At 39.5% G+C, this 22,881-nt stretch overlaps 1 protein-coding gene across 3 annotated transcripts in view; it reads left to right on the plus strand.

The window, feature by feature from the left end:
- The first annotated feature begins 10,662 nt into the window (after positions 1-10,662).
- Positions 10,663-22,881, plus strand: part of LOC129775755 (glutamate [NMDA] receptor subunit 1) — a 42,574-nt gene continuing 30,355 nt past the window's right edge. The window contains exons 1-5 of one of the 3 annotated variants that reach the window (XM_055780824.1): positions 10,663-10,797; positions 13,532-13,705; positions 13,763-13,885; positions 14,766-14,859; positions 14,923-15,050. In XM_055780824.1, coding sequence (XP_055636799.1) covers positions 13,553-13,705; positions 13,763-13,885; positions 14,766-14,859; positions 14,923-15,050 — 498 coding nt within the window. In that variant the 5' untranslated portion in view covers positions 10,663-10,797; positions 13,532-13,552. Of the gene's footprint in view, positions 10,798-10,903; positions 11,144-13,531; positions 13,706-13,762; positions 13,886-14,765; positions 14,860-14,922; positions 15,051-22,881 lie in introns of those variants that run through there. The other 2 variants (XM_055780825.1, XM_055780826.1) reach the window with 2 other exon arrangements.

The following is a 22,881-nucleotide window of genomic DNA, read 5'->3' on the forward strand; positions in this document are numbered from 1 at the left end:
ATCGTCGTAACATGCGTTCTCGTCATTTTCTCTACATCTCCTCAACACGAACAAATTACGGATACCATGAACCTGTGACTAGTATGTGCCGTGTGTTTAAACGTTGTAGCTCCTGTTTTGACTGTCATCTTTCACTTCGTCCCTCAAAAAATTGTATGTTATTGCTCTTACATAATTTGAAATTTCTTATGTATTAGTTTTAGTAGGCTTAGTGAAAAATAGTTTTAGTTTTAGTTTTTTATATCATACATTAGGGCATGTGTAGCCTGTTGTATTTGTGAATTAAATAAATAAATAAATTATCGTCAAATGATTCTACAATAAAAAAAAACATTTCAGGGCGACCAAACCGGTAAAACGGTTATTTTAAGATTTTCGTAGCAATCTAATGCATCTAGAATAAAATATGAAGTGATATCCGCAGTTATAGACAAACGACTTGAATCAACCACAGCGTAGTTCTACGTCAACAATACGTTCGTGTCTTGAACACAACCTCCTATATTTTTTACCGTTCTGGTCGTTTGTCTGCTGTCAACCACCACAACAAGATACCATGCTGATCATATATTTTACTCAACCAAGTATTAGTTTATGCTTTTCCTAAACGAAGCTTGATGTCTATGAACATGTCGCATAAGTGTCTCAAGCTACAAAATCTTTTTTTTATATAAAACATCACATTAAAATACAATATTAAGTTAATACATATATATATATATATATATATATATATATATATATATATATATATATATATATATATATATATATATATATATATATATAGTTCACAAATAAAAAAATTAAAAAAGTTTTTTTTCATGATCTTACATGTATGTACTTTTGCAAGTAAAAATAATTCCGACCAGTACGACACCTATGCCCCGTCTCAGGTAAAAGTAATAAGAAATTTATAGTGAACAGAAATTTTAAAGAGCCAAATGGAAATTGTAAAGATCAATCAATGAAGAGTTCTGCGATTGAACCCACGAACTTTCGCTCGGTAAGAAAACGTGAATGTTCGAAAGAATTCACATCTAGAGCTCAACCATAGGTACATTATCGGGGAATCGAACGAAAACATCCAATACACAACTGGCATCATGTATGACACAACATCGTAGTGGTTTATACTTGATAGTGATCGCGAAGATACAACACAGGAAATTAATACACACTATACAGCGGGCAGATAGAGCGAACTGTTCATTGTCAGGTAGTTGAATAGGTGATGCTGTACTCATCATGCGAATATCCTTGAGTAGGGAAAGCATGGCCAAGAATGCAACACAAGATAACAGAAATATCAGAAAGATGGCAACAATGATCATGTGAGGACTTATTAAAACCATTATTACAATATATAAATTATACGAAGTGAAAAGGATTATTGAGAAATTCGCTCGAATATGTTAATTCCATTAATAGGGCTAGCAAAATCACAGACATCTCTAGCTTGGAAAATATTTAGAGGTGAATGAAAACGTAATGTAATTTTGTAACGAAAAAACTTCACATTGAAATAAAAATTTGAACAATTAAAAAAACAAACGTCAGTAATTGCTTATATATTTATCCCAACTCCAAACACTTTCTAGCACAGAAGATTAAGAGCGAGAGAGATTACGACCATTTTTGGCTTTTCCATATTTTCACCTAAACACTAAAATGCGACGCACATGTTGTAGGCGTTTCTGTTCATCCAACAGCGAAAAAACACTTGGTGACAAGGTTATCACAATGTATATTTACCGCGTGGTATCATTGAACGGCATGCCACACTTCATACCTAACGATAAAGCCTAAGAAATACAGGATTGGACACACTGACGCTGCCATGAAACTATTAGAGCCCCCGCATGCTACAGACTTTCTGTCAATCGGCGTAATGTGCGCACATTCATACCTCTCCGTACTGATTAGGATGCCAACCAAACTATCGGCCGACAAATCAGTCTACAGTCTGCGGGGGCTCTGAGTGGAGGGTAATGTATGTTTCAGCCTGCCAGACGAAATTACGGTATATCGTGCTTAAATGCCTAAACCTACAAGACAGCTCACTTTTTATGTAAATTTTCCAAAACACGCACCAGCATTATATGTAATCGAAAGCTCAACTCCATCACTCCTCGAAATACGATGAGCTGCTCCTCCATCCGATGCGACGCTTCGAATTCAATACACCTCGGTGGACGATTGGGCTCCCTTTCACATTTCATCAGAGACTCCTCTCTCTTCCCTTTGAGGTATCCCATTGCATAAACAATCTGCATATACTTCGAAATAAGGTAGGGTAAAGTTTTAAATTATAGGGACATTCAACTTTTGCAGTTCATCTATCTCTAGCCTTGATAAAGGCCCGCGGTGAAAACTTTACCTTTCAATTGACGTTCTAACGTTAAAATCTACACCTAGGTTGCGCTGCGGTGAAAGTGATGATGGCTTTAAATTTTGCAATGTGAGCTTATGGAAGATTTGTGGTTCTTTCTATAAATTACAATATTACAATCATAAAAAATTATTTGAATGCGATGAGCTTGAAAGAAATTTAATTCTGCGCCATTTTATATATAACATTTTATTTTCTTACCTCTTTTAGTAGTGAAAACTGTATAAATATTGACAGTGGTTGAATCAAAAAAGGATATTCGAGAGCACAATCCAAAACAAGTTGAAAAATGCATGGTTCCTGCATGTGAGAACTACCTTGGAAACCCCGGAAGTAAAATATACGTGATTTGTTTTTGAGTTTTAGGCTACATTATCATCATTTTCTTAGTTCAAAAACAAAATCCAGATGTCTCACCGATCGTTTACGTTTTGTATTAGATCGCCAATTACTCCTCCACTCCACTCAACTCCTCCAGGCACTCGATCCCTCGCTCGGTGTCCTCGGTGTGCTCACGAAGAATGCTTCGATTTCGTGTGCTCAATCTGCGATCTGCAATCTGCGTCTTCACTGCTTGACGTGCGGCATGCGGAATGAGGCCAAGTACTTTTTTCACTTAAATTCGTTTTATTTCTCAATTTAGTTTACATTATAATATAATACTACATTTCAAGTGATCAAACTAGGGTTCTACATCTTTAAATTGCAATGTCAAGTTCTGTAAAGTTTTTCATCATACACATTATCCGTTTGTTTCATATTCCTATTGTCAAATCATGCCTGAACTTTTCTAGTTTTTTGTTACCTTTTTATACCTAAATCTAACTTATAAGATAACCTCCCTAAATTATTTACATTGTCTCAACTTAAACTACTTCTAACTGGAGATAAATATATCTACCCTAATCCAAAGCCGTTACCTTGAAAGGTAACGACTAGAAAGTCAGGTAGCATAATCATACAGATTTTGTATTATTCCGTGTATTGAGAGAGCGCAACTCTGTTCAAATTTCATGCAATTATTATTGATAATTTCATCCAAGGTTTTAATCCCGGCCAACTGATGTATCTCTGAATTTCGCGTTCTGGGAGGAGAGTTTAGAATCATACGAAGAACTTTGTTTTGTATGCGTTCAAGTTTTAATTTGTGTGTTGGAGCACAGTACTCCCAAACGGGCATCGCATATGCGATAACCGGAAATATTTTTTGTTTGTATACTGCAAGTTTATTCGTTAGAGATAATCGAGAGTATCTATTGATCAGGGGATACAATGACCTGATTAAAATGTTGCATCTTGTGTCTGTTTCGTCAATGTGTGCTCTTAAGGTAAGCTTTCGATCGAAAGTTAGATCCAGATACACTACTTCTGAAGACCATTCAATACTAATGCCATTAAGACTGACTGTCATATTTTGAGCTTTGGAGATGGAGGAAACAATATGACTTGTGTCTTTGCTGCATTTATACATATTTTCCAATTATTGAAATATCCAGACAAAGCGTTTAACCCTCTTTGAAGTTTAGATCTTAGTTCTGTGATACTTCTGCCCTTGTAGATAATGGCAATATCATCTGCAAATAGTGACAGTTTCCCATCAGATGGGAGTGCGGGAATATCTGAAGTGTAGATATTGAAAAGAACTGGTCCCAAATGAATCCTTGAGGAACACCTGCATTCATAATAAATTTATCTGATGAAATATTGTTTATAGAAACATTGAACGCTCTATCAGAAAGATAATTTTTGATAATTTTTATCAAGTATGTAGGAAAACCAAAGTTCTGAAGCTTGTAAATGAGACCAGTATGCCAAACATTATCAAATGATTTTTCAACATCAAGAAGTGCCATGGCAGATGATTTTGAAACTGGCTTGTTTCGTCTGATTATATTGTATACTCTACGAAGCTGGTGAATTGTAGAGTGGCCTTTTCGGAATCCAAACTGCTCATCCAAAAATATATTGTGCTCATCTGCAAAAGCAAGAATGCGCGTTTATATAATGTTTTCGAATACTTTCGAAAATGCTGGAAGAAGGCTAACTGGTCGATAGCTCTTTGAAGAAGAAGGATCTTTTCCGGGTTTTAGTGATAGACATCTGTTGAAGACAGAAGCCATAATTTCATATAAGTTGTTACTAAGATGTTTCAACTCAACAGTATCATTCGCCGGGGTGTCAAATGGACTTGTAATGTTCTGGCCAAGATTGTGTGAACTAGCTAAATGGTTGCCAATTGCATTAGTCTTTTCGGCAAGTGTTATCAATCGTTCTGGATTGTCAGGTTGAAGAAGAGGAGGAATAGGATTAGACTTGGTCTTGAGAATTTTAGCGAGCCTCCAACATGGCTTGGAGTTGTTCGGAAGTTTACTAATATCTTTTGCGAACTTTTGACGTAGGACTACGTCTAACCGGAAGATATAGGGGGTGAAATGGAAATCTAGGCACTGAACAAGTAGGAAAAAATGCAAGATTTGGAACGCTTATAACTCGAGCATTTCTCAATAGATCGCAAAGATTTTTGCATCAATTGATAGGAAATATATCTATGCATCTATCATAACGAATAACATTTCATTTTTCTTGAGATAAATAATTGAATAATTGTGAAATATCAAGCATTGTCAAAATGTACTATGTGCCCATTTTTGATTGGTCCATTTTGTGCTTCTCAAATCGTACCGACCAAAACGGGCAACTGGAGCAGCAGCGAAATACAATGAAGCACGATTGGAAAGGAAAAAGAAAAAAAATGAACGAAACATTGGTCGCAGTCTCACACATGCGTAATTCTCGAGCCAGCCAGTCAGCTTAAAAATCCCCGCTCCGCTGCCGTAACGATCATTCTCATTCAAACCGTACACCACATCGGTTCGCATCACAACACATCAACAAACCAACCCAAGCAGCCATGTCTGGACATGGTAAAGGAGGAAAAGTAAAGGGAAAGGCAAAATCCCGCTCGAACCGTGTTGATCTGGAGTTCCCCGCAAGGGTAGCTAGGCCGAGCGCGTTAGTACCAGTGCACCAGTCCACCTAGCCGGCGTTATATAGTTTCGGCCGCCGAAGTGATCAAGTTAGCTGGCAAAGCTGCTCGCGACGATAAGAAAACCCGCATTCGGAACATAACACATTCGGTTCGGTGGAAATCAAGACAACAGGCAGTTGCAGCGAGTGGCGAGTGGCAAACGCAATCGCAAAACGGCATCAGGTAGCAGAAGAAAAAAGTTTGTTCTTTATACAAACTGCTTTGGTGGCAAATCCAGAACAAGGCAGCATCGAGGGCGTTCGAAATGGTTTTTTTCAAAACCACGAGTACTAAGTTTTCTGAATTGGAACCATTCCATAAAACAAGGCGCTTTTCAGGGCCATTAAACCTTCCAAAAAAGAGTTTAGGAAATACAGTTCAATGCTTTCTAAAACATTATCCAAAATAATAATAAAACACAAATTGATTTTTTCATAATTTGTTTGCCAGGATCTGATGAGTATGTGAATTTGGCAGTTGTTCTGAGCTTATTGATAGTTGGGGACTTTCCTGATTATTCAATTTTCACCAATTCTTAAATTGTTTCCAGATTGAAAGTACATTAATTTACAATTAGTTCGACATTTAGCTAATTGGACGGACATGTAATGCGACTTATTTAGTTGGACATTTTTGTAAACATAGAGATCCAAATTATGACCCCACATTGAAAGTCGACACTGTACCACTGTCATCGCAAATGTTCAATTACAGGTTAAAATCGCCTCCAATGCGACACTAAGTGGCGCTTCGGCACGTCGCATTGAATGTAATTTACTGTACAACATGTCACAAAACTGGATGGGAAGAAATTTTCCAACTGTGAAACCTGTGGTGAGTGGCAACAAATCGCTAAATAGGAAGGTTTAGCCGAACAAGATGGGGATATCGAGTGATAACAAAACAATAAACTCTTTAGATTGAAGATAATTTTGTGATCCTGAAAAGGACCCTTTTTCGCCTGCATGTGAATCCAACGAGCGAACAAATCGTACTGAATGTATTTTTTTGCCATCGCTCCCTTTTAACGCTCATTCGTTCGTCTCGTTGGACTCGCCCCTCCGACTGAGACTGCCGATTTGATTCTATCCTGTGAGTGTGTACCGCTAGAGTATAAAACACGCGGACCCCAAAAAATATCTTATTTTCTTTCAAACCGTAAACCCGTGTGGTTGTACGGCATCGGCATCGTGGACGTAACAAAGGAGGACAAGTTAAGGGAAAGGCATAGTCTCACTCGAACCGTGCAGGTCTCCAGTTCCCTGTTGGTCGCATTCACTGATTGCTCCGCAAGGGTAACTAGGCCGAACGGATTGGTGCCGGAGCACCAGTATACCTAACAGCGATTATAGAGTTTCGGCCGTCGGAGTGCTCGAGTTGGCTTGCAAAGCTGCTCACGACAATCAGAAAACCCGCATCAAGAACAGAGCAGCTTCGGTTCGGCGCTCATCAAGGCAACAATTAGTTTCAGTGAGTGGCAAAGTGTTTCTCCGGCACGTCGCATTAAATGTAATTTACTGAACAATATGTCACAAGCTGGATGGGAAGAAATTTTCCAACTGTGAAAGCTGTGGCGAGTGGCAAACGCAATAGCTAAACAGGAAGGTTTAACCGAACAAGATGGGAACATCGAGTGATAACTAAAACACAACACCAAAGGTTTTTTTCAAAACCATCAACATATTCATAAAGAGTAAACAGTAAACTAATCCATTTTTCAGGTAGATAGGTAGGTATTCACGTAGGAGAAGAAAATAAAACAATATATTTAAAATATATATTTAACAAAAGCTGTCCCCTTTGTATAGTCCTACGTCACTCCGGTTATGTCTCCGACATTACCCACTTATCTTTTTTTTGTTACGGAGATCAATCATTCTGGCCTGGATAACCTTGGTTAACTGATTATACTATCGTTTCCTCTCTCGAATACCAGTACGTTGGTACTGCCTTCGATAGAGGTTCCGAAGTCTAATCAAATATTTAGTAATGGAATCTATTTGAACAGAGTCACTCACCAGAATCGTTTCTGGGAAGTGGTTTTGGCGAGCCTCAATAACTGCAGTTTGAATAGAGCTGACTGTTGCTTCGATATCTTCGGGAGATTCAAGAGGCTGATCGAGATCAATGTTGTTGTCAATAAGCTGCTGGAATTCCACCCAATTCGTACGATGATAGTCCCGTCTACATTGTGGCCTCCTGACTACGACATTCACTCCCAATTCAACCATCACTGGGAAGTGATCCGAACTCAACTCGTTAAGGACAATAGGATCACCGATGTGGCGACCCATGTTGGTAATGAAGAAATCAATTATGGAATGTACTCCAGAACGAGAAATGCGAGTGGGAGTCGCTGGACTAAGAATCCTGTGGTGCCCACACTGTAGATCATCATTTAGAGTCACTCCATTTTGATTCCTCCTTTGGTTTCCCCAGGACTGATGTCGAGCATTAATGTCCCTGCCGATGACGTATTTCGACTGCCTTCGTGTTAGCTTGATGATATCGTTTTTAAGAAGCAACGCTTTACTATAGCTCGGTTGCTCCTTTTTGTGCTTTTCGCTAGAATAGGCCGTTTGGGGACGACCTGTAGGAAGTGGAAGAGGAGGAAGAACAGGAATCGTACGAGAAACTATTGGAGGGAACTCTTTGTCAGTAAGTTCTGGAACCTTCTTCCTATTCTGCGTTTTATCAGTAGCTTGCTTCCGGCTTGCTGTACAGCTATGGCTGGTGGCTTGGTTACTTTCGCCACAGTTAACGCACTTGCGAGGTTCTTTCTCGGGAAGGCTGCAAGTGCTTGTTAGGTGGTTAGCAGCACACTTGCCACAACGAGTTTTCATGTGACAGTTTCTTGTTCCGTGTCCGAAACCAAGGCAATTCGAACATTGCGTTACATCCCGATGTTGAGTTTTGTATCGGTCCCATTGTATCGAGATGGTAAAGACAGTACTGATTTCCCTCAGGCGAGTTATGTTGGCTGATCCTTTCTCGATATGGATAAGATATAAGACATTGGAATACCCATTGTCTGGTGTTTTATGCCGAGTCATCCGATATACAGCCTACGGATGAATATTGTGTGATTGTTCCAGATTCTTTTTAATATCCTCCAACTCAATAGCAGGAAGACCTCTCAGCACCACCTTAAATGGTTTTTCAGACGGGGTACCGTGAGTGTAAAACTCATGATTTTTTGATTTCAGGTATGATCTAATTATTTTGTATGGCTCCAGAGTGGGACTAGTAATTTTAATGCCGATGCTGCATATTTTAGAAACTGGCTGCAATTTCAACGCCAGCAGTTCAGACCTCAAAGTCCCTATGTCTCTCGATGTTGTGAAATAAGGTGGTACTTTCACCTTTTTCTAAACATTAATTTTCTCTGTAGTTGATTCCTCCTCGGTATGGCAATCCAATAAAGCATAGCGGTTTCTTTTTAATATTGGCTCCTTGCCATGTGATATGCCTGGGTCGGTTGACCGGGTTTTCCCCTATATTTGTAGTCCTCAGGGGCAGAGAGGTAGTTGATGAAACGCAGGTAGACAATCTGAAAAGAGAAATAAATAGCTTTTCAAAAATCAGGTAATGAATGGAGTTTCAAACACGTCCGTCTCTGTCGACGGTCGGAGTGGAATGATGAGGCCAAACACAACCACCGCTTTCTTTATATAGTGATATTGTCTACGTTGTAGCGACCGCCTTTATACATAATCTCTTTTGCGTTCCCCACTCGTCTTCTCCTTGTCCCTACGTTTCGCCCGTACCTGTGATTGCTTGTAATGAATAGTTGTTTGCTGCGGTAGCGCAGATAAAATGTATGGGAAAGTAGGGATTTGTTTCTTTAAATTTTCGTCAATTTGTGCTCTATATGAACTGAAAAATCGCAATGTAGAGCATACAACAAATTGCTGAGGATATTTCCTATTAATTCGTGTACTTGGAATCAAAATCCACCAATTAATTGAAGAGGTATTAACGTTCTAATACTGAACACTTTTTGACATCGAAATATTGAAATGGGCTCCTATATTGAAAGGTTAGACGTAGTCCTACGTCAGAATGATACTAAGAACTACCTGTCCGTTTTCTGTAACCGATTCGGAACCGGATTTACACCACTCCTTATTCTCTTATATCAATTTTTATGATCATTGTCGAACGAAATCGGTTGTATGTTTTCTAAAGTGCTCTCAATATTACTGAGAATCTCACATTTCATATTGCTCACGTTGGCCACTTAGATCAAAAGAGTTTTTCTGTTGTTAAATATCACAATTAATCAACGATCTTCCAGAACCATAATCCATGTTTTTGCTACAATTTGGTGTTTATGTACGCTTCAAACAGACCTCAAGTCGTCATAGCTTTCATGACTATCTTTTGAATTTAAAATATTTATAACTAGAATTTATTTGTTTCTACTGTCCTAATTGAAAGTGGAGTGATCTAATACATAGATAAAATCTGGGGTCTCCGTAGCCACATTGGTTGCGCGTTCGCTTAGTAAGCGATCGATCGTGAGTTCAAAACTCAGGGCCCCATTGACCATCTCTGCTCTGCTCTGCAAGACACATCGGGCTGTTGTTCTATAAATAACTCAACAATGATCAATCAACTGTCTCCGCTGTCCGGTCTAACTGGATAATGGAAGAACAGAAAGAAAACTCTTACGCCTAAATGGCTACTGTGAATGTGTACCATATCCAATGGTATAGAAGGGAATACTCTAACGCCGAAAAATGGCCACTCTGTAATGTGCTAATTATAGATATGATAAACATGTGACATGTACAAGATTAAAATTCAGCTCCGTTACAGCTAAAATGCTTTTGAGCCTAAAATAGACAAAAGGGATAAAAAATATTTTTTTTTCTACTACAAAATATTCATTTTGCCATTGTGAAAATGGATTGTGACAAATAAATTTCCAACAGCTGTCCATATGCGACAGAACTGTTTTGTACATGCGATCAGTTTCAAACTATTGTATAGAGAGATCATGCTGATTTTCGAGACAACAATGATCAAGTAACATTTTTAATAAAAAGAACTATCTGATGCCCATGGTGTTGAAACCTGTTGAATTAGGCACCAACTAAACAAAAAGATAAGAAAAATCATTTTTTGGTAAAAATAACTGAAGAATACGAGCACCTTTTCACTTTAAAAGATCACAGCATCTTTCCGTTCAGTAAAAACTATTACTCCCAGTCAGAGGGAGTAATCGCGACGCATGCGCATTTCATCAACTCGTTATCATTTTTGCATTGAGATGACAACCTTTGCTAAGTTATTATGTTATTTGCTATGTAGTGACTAAATTTATTTTAAACGGAGTTATAAGTGAATATTGGCGTATAGAATAACAGACAGCGTTAGTATAATAACACACTTGGATTTAATGGACAAATCATTCAATAACAAAACATTCCCCGTCGTATAACTTTAAATATTGTAATGCCCTTCAACCATTAAGTTTTCGAAAATGAAAATAGTTAAGAGTTGTGATAAAAAGCGCGATAAATTATGAGTTTGCCAAAGATTTTTTAACATCGAGAGAAATTTCGAGGATCGTCAATATATTCATAATAACTATTGAAAGACTTAATGTACTGGCTTTTACGAAAGGTGTATTGACAAGGGCGTGTATATGTTGATTCAAAATAATCTCATGTATAACGCTTTTGATCGGAATCAATTCAAAACAGCAAAACTTCCAAGTATGTATCGATTTTTTATCATTGTTGATGAATTCTGTGGCGGTATATTTAAATTTAAAAAATGAAAACGCACACCAGAACTGGACTATGCAAGTACACGACTCATTATTGTCCGGATGAATGCTACTTCAATCAATTAGGCCTAAACCAACGTGTTTGAAAAATTCCAACAAAATACGAATTACACTTATTCACAATTATTTTCAAATGACATCGAAGTAACTGATGCGCTTGACGATCAAGTTTTGTTTCAGCCATTCGAGTTTTCGAAAAATCGAGATAACGAATCAAAAGAATTGGATAATTTTTTGGTATATTTAATGAGAATCCATTTCAATGTTGCTATAAATTGAAAGGCATCTTCTTCTGTAGTGCCTTCAGATGAATTTCCTGGTTCATGATTCTTGGTAACGTAAGTCATAGATTCACTAAAATAGATCAAACTGATACAATGCTTCTACAGAAGAACAAGTTAAAAATTGTTTGTCAAACGGGGATCCTTTTCGGGAAATTCGCCCTTTTTTTATTTTACAGTTATTATGTTATTTGCTATGTCTTCCGAGGCACTTTGTCAAACGAACAAGGGATAAAATTTTAGTCATTAATATTTCTCATGGAGCTTCAGATCGCGTTACTGTGGTATTACTTGTTCATAGAAATCTCTAAAACAACCCTCTGATTCTATTTGAAAAGAGCTACCACTGTTGTTTGAACTTTTCTTTCTGAGTTCCTTGAAGCTACTCGTTTCTTTTAGGTGAGATTAGCTCACAGCTGCAATATTTATTTTAAATGTGAATACAATTCAGGTTATATTATTTAATTCTACTCACAATTAGTCTCATACATAGATTTTTTATTCTCGGTCGCGTTGTTAATTCAATATAAATTTTAGCTGATTTTCTCTGAAATCTACTATAAATTTAGTGTTCAAAAAATTAGAAAAATACAATTTCAATTCACCTTATAAGATTTAATTTCACGCTATATCAAATGATAACAATAGATTTTAATTTGTTGCTATTATCGCTACCTACTGACATTTCTCCTCATACGTTATCTACGTCTACGTTTTGCCGTATTTACTTTATGGCTGTACAAGGGGTCTTTGAGCTGAATGTTCCACCGCAACAACCACTTTCGAATGAGTTTCAGGATCAACTGCCGTTGCATTTCTGTCATTTTCGGGTTTTCTGTCTATGATCAGACCTTCTCCAAATCGTCTCAGTGTGATGCCCTGATGATAATTCAACAGTTCATCCAACGACATTTCACAATAATCATTGCGACGCGTTTGCTCTGGTGACGCTATAATTCCGATTCTAACAACAAATGCCTCTACTCTGTCCAACTTCTAAAAGACCACCCTGATTCTACTTTTTTGCAACACAAACAGTTTGAATTTCAACAACATACATTCATACATTGTTGAATGCTTAGGATGAGGTATGTTTAACGCCAATTTCGTTCAAAAGAATTGTTTGTTTATTCATTGTGCTTAAATAAGATTTTCAACAGGATTCAAGCCTAGAGAGCAAGCCGGCCAGTCCTTAGTGCTTAGTTTACTTGTTGGTATAAATAGTAGCATTGTTTTGCTGGAATGTGAATTTTTTGTGACGATATCCACGGGAAAACGGCAGGGGAAAGGATTCCAGAACATGTATGTAATCCTTGAATAATGTGTAAGCTATCTTGAGCTTTCCGGCTGCACAGAATCCCGCCCAAACCATGCACGAACCTCCACCTTATTGTTTGTTTTGCATAAGCGATTTTGAGGTATTCGAAGCTGTCCTCATCCATCCATCTCGCTCATCCCGGTCAGAGAGCTTCAATTTACGTGGAGTTCTCTCCTTCTTACCGTATCCTTGAGGATTAGCCAAATAATTGAGCGCTACTTGATGAGATCGTCCAATCCGACGAGCAATTTCTCTGATACCAACATTTTCTTGGTGAAATACATCGATTTGTCTTTCTTCTCTCTCTGTGAGCACTTTTCCATTCGACATTTTCCAGATTTATTGATCGAAACAACTAAAACAACGGAAAATGTAACTGGTCTTATAGAAGCTTGACACTTGAAAAATACAAAAACATTTGTTTACGCTCAGCGCTGGCACACACACATATGAAGCCATGCTGTGTATGGTAGTCACCAATACCTACACACTAGAATATAAATTGAAGCATTGTTTGTTCACAATAGCACAAAGCAGCAGGATCATCACCTGGTTGGGCAGAGCATATATTGATGACATTTTTTTCTTTCATGCTTTTATGACTACTGTTTCAATCCTAGATTCATGCTTCGTCGATCTCTAGTAACACGAAACATATTTGGTTCAAATTACAGCTTGAAAAGCACTTATGTAGTAATATTGTATTGTATTCCAGGCGAGACGAACATATTTAAATATGGATTACATTATTATGTTAACTATTGTCATGCTGATAATGAATCAGTATGTTACATCACAAAAGTCAGGTTCCGATTACCCCACGTTTTTCAACATTGGAGGCGTCTTAAGTAACAACGATAGCGAAACTCATTTCTCAATGGTCATAGCGGTTAGTAGATTTTTTTTTGTTTTTCGAAGATTGCTTTCAATTTTAACTTTTTTACAGCATCTGAATTTTGATCAACAATATGTTCCGAGAGGGGTAACATACTACGATAAAACGATTCGCATCGATAAGAATCCTATTAAAACAGCTTTAGATGTCTGCAAACATCTAATCTCGCGCAGGGTAAGCTTTTGATCAAAATAATATATTTTATTGTTTCATAAAAGCATTCTATTATATAGTTCATGTCGAACTATACATGGTGCGTTCAGAAAGTTTCAGAATTGGTCTTAGAACAAGAAATTGAAATATTTCGGTATAGCGAAAAAAAGTTTTAGAAATACGACCTTAAACACACCTTGACACATCGCCGCTAAATTTGTTGTCCTTTATTCAGACGCTCCTTGGAACTTTTCGTAATCCGAGTGACGAACCAGCCAGAATGCTAGAAGTCAAATTGTCGAATATGCGAGTTTTCGATGAAGATAACTAACTTATAGCGATTAGATCCTTGTTTCTGTGTTAGTTTATAGAGTTCGAAAGATATTTGGCCGGTAACTAGCGATTGGCCCACATCAGAGGTAACCGCTGCTGGTGCGGTTGATTCTTCTTCTTCTTCTTCTTGAATGGCACTAACGTTCCCACTGAAACCTTGCCTTCTCAACATAAGTATTACATGCGTCATTTTTATTAGTAGTACTTAGTTGAGATTTCTGTGTCGAATAACACGCCTTGAAATGTATTCTGGAGTGGCAAGCTCTAGAATGCGCGTGATCACAGTGAAAGTCGGAAGAAATTTTTTTGACGGAAAATCCCACGACCAGAAAGGGAATCGAGCCCGAACCCCCGGCATGATAATGTGGGACGCTAACCACTCGGCCACGGGAGCACCTGCAGTTGATTAGCTGATATCCTTTACTACTTTGCTCCATCGATAGGACGGCGGTCGGCACGTTCTCTCATACTGAGGAAAGCAATAGTCTCGAAACTTATTGAATGCACCCTGTATTTATTCAGAAAAAGCGAAATGCTAATTTTTATTCGACTTTTGTATCTCACTCAGGTATACGCCGTTGTAGTGTCACATGAACCAACTGGAGATTTATCGCCCGCAGCAGTGAGTTACACTAATGGATTCTACCAAATTCCTATTATTGGTGAGTATACTTTTCTACAATGTAAAGTAATATAACTAAAATGCATCCCATACTGTATTCCAGGAATATCATCAAGAGATGCTGCTTTCTCCGATAAGAATATACATGTATCGTTCTTGAGAACTGTACCGCCTTACTATCATCAGGCTGATGTATGGCTTGAAATGCTCAATCATTTTGGATATACAAAGGTACAAAAATATTGTAGTGTTGTTAGACATGAAATGGCTCTTGTATTATTTGACTCCGGTAAACTTAATTCCAATAACTCCAAACAGTAATTGACTAGTAATCAACGGGACGGGAAAGGTGAATTCAGCAATTTGTAACTGAGGGTTTCGGCGCTCGGTGGCACGCACGAAACTTCCTTTAAAAATGCCTCAGGGTCGGCGTACGTTTTATTATTTACTTGGGGGAAAACCTCGCGTTTGGCTACGTTGCCTTACCACCCACTTCCTTAACCTACACTCACCTGGAAGCTGAGCTGCGACGACTCGATGTTCCGGTTGTAGAAGGGACAGTTCTCCAATCTTTATTCGCCATCTTTCGGGAAATCGCGAACTCCCGGGAATTTCCGGATAACGGATAACGCACGATCACACCTTTTATCTCAATCCTCTTAAACCCCGGATTGATCTCCTCCTTTTCACCAATCTTTTTACTGATCTTATTCGCGCGAACAATCGCCTTTTTTCACGCGCGAAATATCCTATTTTCTCCTAAAAACTCGACTGTTCCGTCCAAAGGTTTCTTTTGAAGTCCCCTTTATACCTTTTCAAGCTTGGTCGTCAACCTCTCGACACGGTCATTACCCTCATGATCCCAGGTACAGGTCCGAATTCCCATTTTCGGACCATCTTAATATGTTTCGCCCATGCCAATGACATCTGGTGGCGGGTGCTGGCATCTCCGGTTAAGGGCCGTGTACCCAGTTGGGGCGGTGCAAGTGAGGCGTGAAACGGTGAAAATTCACGCAACCCCACGCTTAGCTTTTTCCCGACGGTGATTCATCAAAATTCGCGAACTAAAACGCGCTAATTTCACAGTAACTTTGTGCTGTTCAATGGAGCAGTGAAGCAATCCTGACTGAAACACACAACACTCCCCGGATACGTCGATTGTCTAAACGACTTAATTTTTACTACTGGCATTTTCAAAGGGAGCATTGGTAAATTCAAAACACCTGATAAATTTCGGGCTCTTTTCGAAGCCAAGATGCATTCTTTGCTTTGGTATTCTTCAACTTGTTGCTTCAGGATTTTTAACAACACTGGATTCTTATGCACATGTTTTTTCGAGCGGTTTAAGCGATGTATAGTCATCTTGCTATTACCCGAAAGCAGGATATCCGTAGCGTCCCACATTATCATGCCGAGGGTTCGGGCTCGATTCTAGTTCTGGCCGGAGGATTTTTCGTAAAAGAAATTTCTTCCGACTTACATTGTGATCACGTGTATTCTAGAGCTTGCCACTCCAGAATACATTCAAGGCGTGTTATCCGGCATAGAAATCTCAACTAGGTACTACTAACAAAAATGACGCAAGTAATGTTGAGAAGGCAAAAGTTCCACTGGAAACGTTAGTGTTATCCAAGAAGTGTGGGAGCTAGAGCCCCTTCACTGTGCATACTTCTTTTTGCTTGAACTCCTTAGCCCCTTTCTGGATTCCTGATTGAGAAACATCCATGATTCTCGTCTCCAGCGGTGTCCAGTCCAGTGGAGGTAAAGAGGACTAACAATTCCATCCAAACCAAGTTCATCCGCAATATCCTCGTTCATTATGGTTAAAGCTGAGCCTTCGTCTAGAAAGACGAATGTTTATACTACACTGCTGCTCCCACGAACCTCTATAGGAACGTAGCGAATTAATTCGCACTCGTACGATGTGTATTGCAACTGTGTTGTGCAATATCCGATCCTGATGAAGAAGACGGGAAATATTCAGATTCCATTTTTGTTTTGTATTTCGAATTCTGTTTCCGTTTCTCATCGGCTTGCCGGATATGTGTACATCCGTTGCGTGGCTTGGCTTCTATTTACATCCAATGGAGTGTCTTCGGGGACAACGGCGGTACAGTTCAAATTATCGTACGACTGCCCAACGTAACATCCGAGAGAGATCTAAAATTGTTTCGCAGTTGGACTTACATATGACGCAGGCATTGCTAGAAAATTTCTGACCGGAGGAGCTTTTGTCAGTAGGTTCCACAACCGCTGTTTTCGAGTGTGAGTTTGAGCAACCAGTAGCTCTTTTCGAACTCGAACCTTCATTTCGAGAGGATTTACGAAAACTGGAATGTTACCTCCGCTTGCCGTTAGTCATGAAAGGAGGTTTGCTGACGAGTTGGTGTAGCAGTGATATTTTGTAGATGTGTTTCCCCAACCTTGGAAACTTTTTTGGAGTCGGATACCGTTCTCATAGCTGCCGTACTGGTAAATGGCAAAAGAAATACGGGTCATTTCTCTGGATCTCCATGAAAAGTAGGAAAATATTTGCCATGTAGATGACTGGCATCGAAAAAAACACCATTCCGGCCGTTGCCGAATGAGAACAACAAATGTATCCTATCAAGATCTGCTGACGACAGTATGTTGTAGATCAATTTAATATGTTTAATAAAATATTTCAACCACCTCTGGGATATACAGACTTATTTATGAGGCTTAAGTAACAAAATATCGAGTCAAGTTCTCTTCTCCATAAGGTCGTCCCGAGCCGTACTTGCTCTGCCCTTTCGTCCCAATCACGGTCGTCCCGATCCGCACTCTTATCATGATAATTTTTTCTACTGTCGTCCCGATCCGTACTTTTTCTGCGTGGTCGACCTGATCCGCATATAATTTTACTTCCATTTTTACACAGCACGGTCGTCCCGATCTGTTCTTTTATCATTATAATTTTTTTCTACGGTCGTCCCGATCCGTCCTTTTTTGCGCGGTCGTCCTGATCCACAAATAATTTTACTTCCATTTTTACGCAGCATGGTCGTCCCGATCCGCACTCTTATTATTATCATTTTTTCTACGGTCGTCTCGATCGGTACTTTTTCTGCGTGGTCGTCCCAATCCGCATATAATTTCACTTCCATTTTTACACAGCACAGTCGTCCCGATCCGTATTATTATTTTTATAATTTTTTTTATACGGTCGTCCCGATCCCCATTTTTTCATTTTCTTTTGTACTTATAGGTCGTCCCGAGTCATAACCGTTTGTGCGGTAGTCCCGATCCGCGCATACCCACTTTTATTCTACCGTACTTATCATAATAGATTTACCTATTTTTAGCTTGCTATATTTAAAAAAAAGTGGAACATATCGGTGTTAATAATTTGTTCGTTTTCCTTTAGAGTAATGCTTATTATTATATGACCCAGTATCTTGAGTTTCAATGCTCCCGTCGCTCAAGAGAACCACTTACGTCCACTTAATGCCTCGTTTGAAGACATGTCCTCATTTAGAAAACACTTGACTCACTGTGAAGATAATTTGATTTTGTGAAGACATTTTGAAGACACTACGAAATATGTGAAGGCATTTCAGTATGATAGCGTACCTGCGTTTTTGAGAGATCCTACCTCCATGTATTTTCAACTATTGGTCAAAAATATCGTAAAAAAGGAGGGCTTTCGTCTCAGTGTTAATCGCTCGCTTTTCTATCAGTGTCACCTGTCCACTTCCGCTCGGAGAAATCAACGGAACCCTTTGTCCCGTGACCTTTGTCACTTGCTTTTTCCAAACCTTTCCAAGCAGAAAAATCCACAAGCATATAGAATGAATTCAACAACAATGTGACTTCCAGCGGTCTGAATACATATTTTCCTTAGATCACATTAGTTCAGTTGCACTCGAAAGTTCGAGTGCTTGTGACATTGTATTTTTATTATTGGATCTATAATGTACAATAGGTTAACCTATATTTTTCGAACGACCACTTCACAAATCGAAGATTTTCCGGTCACGTACCGTTTCAACAACTAGCTCTATGAACATGGTCTGGGTCACAACCAAAACTACAAAGCTAAAATGAACAAATTTAGTTATCACAGTACCGCTTCTGTGGGGCTCAGCCAACTATCATTTCCAAACCCATAAAACATAGTTCGCAGTTGCGCAATACATTCCTTGTCCACAACCACCGAAATAAACCTCAAACCCTCAAGGAAAGTCAAATGAAGCGCGCCATACAACAATATCAATCAGAATAAACATTGAATATTCTGAACCTTGTTTAAAAGTAAATTACGAATCCCAGTCTCCCTCGATATGACTGTGAAGATATTTGTATACACTTTTTTACGCACCATATGAAAGACATTAAAAAATATCTTGCATCCCTGCTTTCGTCAGCGATGGCGATTTATCAGCGACCACTTTCCGGATTATGTTTAAGATTCCACCTTTTAATAAAATTTCATCTTTTATTAGAAAACTCACTTGCGGTGTGGGTGATTCCTCAGTAAAGAAAGGAATGCTCAGAATTTCTGCTGAAAATTCAGCAGTCTGGCAGGAACGCCAAAATGTGTCTATTACGGAGGAATCACCCAACACGCTCTGCGAAGCCGAATCTCTCTTTCGTTACCGTTGGTATGCCAAATTGGGCGATGCGAGATGGAAAATGAAAAGTGGGAAGATTTTTTAAATCTGTGACGTCACAGATTTTGTTCATGTATGTTACTTTTCTTATAATAGTCCACTACATAGGAAAAGTGTTGTTTTTTTTTGTTTTGTTTTTTTTTATCAAGGCTCATATGGCGTTAGCCTGACGGGGCCGGAGTTCAATATTTTGACAGTTTTTCTTATTATCTATGTTAGTAATATGTAACCGATTACTCGCGGTCGGCTCGAGGTTAGTATTACAAGTGTTCTCGTAATTGGGATGTTGCTGTCTCCAATGCTCTGTACGTGTGCCCGGCACGGGATACTTCCTATTGGGATGCAGCTGACCATTAATCAGCGACGCCCCCCTTGTATGTACCCCATATCTAGCGTGGTGCGTCTTCTCGACTCGAGGAATCCAGGATAGAATGGTCACTAACCGGCGCAATCATCAGCTCGTGTAGAGTTGTTATGAGCGGTACAACCTTTGGCTCTTGTTGAATCATCAGTGGACTGCACAACCTTTGGCCCGTGTATCTGTAAAGAGTGTGTGTATGTATTGCCGCGACTAAGTAAAAGTTTATAGATCGGATAGGAGGGATATGAAACAGGGACACAGTAGTAGGAAACATCATTAAACATTGACATCGGCGTTTCTGAGGAACAGGTATAGATGAAGCAGAAGATCAGGATCACGGCTACCTAAGATATCCCGGACGGGGATATCCGATTGTCTGCCTTGTGCTCTCAGTGCTCTAGAGAGCTGAGAGCGAGCAGTATGGGACCGGATACACGACCAGACAACATGCTCGATGTCGTGGTAGCCATCGCCACAATCACAAAGATTGTTTGCTGCGAGCGCAATGCGATAGAGATCCGCGTTTAGGTTGTAGTGATTGGACATGAGCCGAGATATCACGCGAATGAAATCACGACCTACATTCAATCCCTTAAACCAAGCACTGGACGAAACCTTAGGGATAATCGTGTGGAACCAACGACCGAACTCATCTTCACTCCACATGCGCTGCCAACTAACGAGTGTGTCCTGACGAGGAATATGAAAAAATTCATTATAGGCAATTTGCCTCTCAAAAAGTGTGCCTTCTGAAGCGCCCACCTTAGCTAGCGAGTCCGCTTTCTCATTCCCCGGAATCGAGCAATGAGAGGGAACCCATGCTAAGGTAATCTTGAATAATTTTTCGACCAAAACACTCAATAGATGTCTTATTCTTGTTAGGAAATAAGATGAGCGTTTATCAACTTTCATTGAGCGGACTGTCTGAAAAAATAAAATAAAGGTCGATGGGCAGTGTTTCAATGTTCCCTAGAGCATAGTATATCGCACCCATTTCTGCGACATACACAGAACAAGGATCTTTGAGTTTGAAAGAGGCACTGGAGTTTTCATTGAAGATGCCGAAGCCAGTGGACCCGTTTATGTATGAACCGTCAGTAAAGAACATTTTATCAGATCCAACTTTCCCATATTTTTCCGAAAATATCGACGGAATAACATTGGAGCGTAGGTGATCTGGTATTCCATGGATTTTTTGTCGCATGGACAGATTAAAAATGATAGAGGAATTGCAAAAGTATGGGAAGCAAACTTGGTTGGAGATGCCTGGTGAAGGGTGCACGTCGTGGGTAAGATACTCATGGTATAAAGACATAAAACTTGACTGAGGAGTCAGTTGTAGTAGATTTTCGAAGTTATCAATCACCAATGGATTCATGATCTTGCAACGGATGAGAAATCTGTAGGATAATTCTGTGAACCGAAGAGTAAGCGGGGGTACTCCTGCCAAAACTTCGAGACTCATCGTATGTGTCGAATGCAAACACCCCATGGCTATACGCAAGCAACGATATTGTATCCTCTCCAGCTTGAGAATATGAATCCTGGCAGCTGATCGGAAGCAAAAACTGCCATATTCTAACACTGACAATATCGTTGTTTTGTACAACTGAATGAGGTCTCCTGGATGGGCACCCCACCATGTTCCGGTTATTGTTTGGAGAAAATTGATTCTTTGCTGGCATTTCTGTTTCAAATACGCAATGTGTCTCCCCCAGGTACATTTAGAATCAAAATATACACCCAGGTATTTGACAAACATAGAGTGTTGGATCGTTTTGCCGGATAGGTAAAGCTGGAATTGGGCGGGTTCGTGCTTCCTAGAAAAAACGACCATTTCAGTTTTCTCCGTAGAGAATTCGATACCCAGCTAGAGGGCCCACGTGAACAGATTGTTCATGGTATCTTGCAACGACTTTTGCAGAGCGACGGGATTAGTACCCGTGATGGAAATAACTCCATCGTCTGCAAGTTGTCTCAGCGTGCAGTCTCTAGTTAGACAATCATCCATATCATTGACGTAAAAACTGTACAAGAGGGGGCTTAGGCAGGAGCCTTGCGGTAGGCCCATAAAACTGTAACGAGAAGATTTTGAGTTGCCATGAGAGAAATTCATGTGCTTTTCTGACAGTAAATTGTACAGGAAATTATTCAGAATTGGTGAAAGTCCACGATTATGAAGCTTCTCTGAGAGAATTTCCATGGAAACTGGATCAAATGCCCTTTTGATATCGAGAAAAACGGAAGCCATTTGTTCTTTGCGCTCAAATGCGATTTGGATTTCAGAAGATAGCAGCGCGAGACAATCATTCGTCCCTTTACCTCGGCGGAAGCCAAACTGCGTATTTGACAGCAAATTGTTCGTTTCGACCCACTTGTCCAAACGAAGTAGAATCATTTTCTCTAACAATTTGCGAATACAGGATAACATTGCAATCGGCCTATACGAGTTGTGATCGCAAGCCGGCTTGTTGGGTTTTCGTATGGCTATCACTCTCACTTGTCTCCAGTCATGCGGGACAATATTCAGCTCCAGAAACTTGTTGAACAAGTTCAGCAAACGCTGTTTTGCCAAGTCGGGAAGATTCTTCAACAAGTTGAATTTAATCTTGTCCGACCCCGGAGCTGAATTGTTACATGAGAGGAGGGCAATTGAGAATTCTACCATCGAAAAATTCTCATAATCGCATTGGAGCGGAATATCGCGTACGACGCTTTGTGCAGGAACAGAATCGGGACAAACCTTCCTTGCAAATTTGAAAATCCAACGGTCAGAGTATTCCTCACTTTGATTGGTATGGTTCCAGCCACGCATTCCAAAGAGTACTCATAGCGGTCTCCCTTGACAAACCATTGACGAATTTCCGCCAATATCCACGCTTTTTTGCTTTAATCAGACTTTTTAGTTTGGCTTCTAGAGCTTGGTACTTTCGAAACCATTCCACTGATCCAGTTTTCCTGAATTTTTTGAAAGCGGATGATTTTTCAAGGTAGACCTTTGAACACTCCTTGTCCCACCAAAGTGATGGAGGACGACGTCGGAAAGTGGTAGCCGGTACACGTTTCT

This window comes from Toxorhynchites rutilus, chromosome 3 (genome assembly GCF_029784135.1).
Source record: "Toxorhynchites rutilus septentrionalis strain SRP chromosome 3, ASM2978413v1, whole genome shotgun sequence".
Classification (NCBI taxonomy): Eukaryota; Metazoa; Arthropoda; class Insecta; order Diptera; family Culicidae; genus Toxorhynchites; species Toxorhynchites rutilus.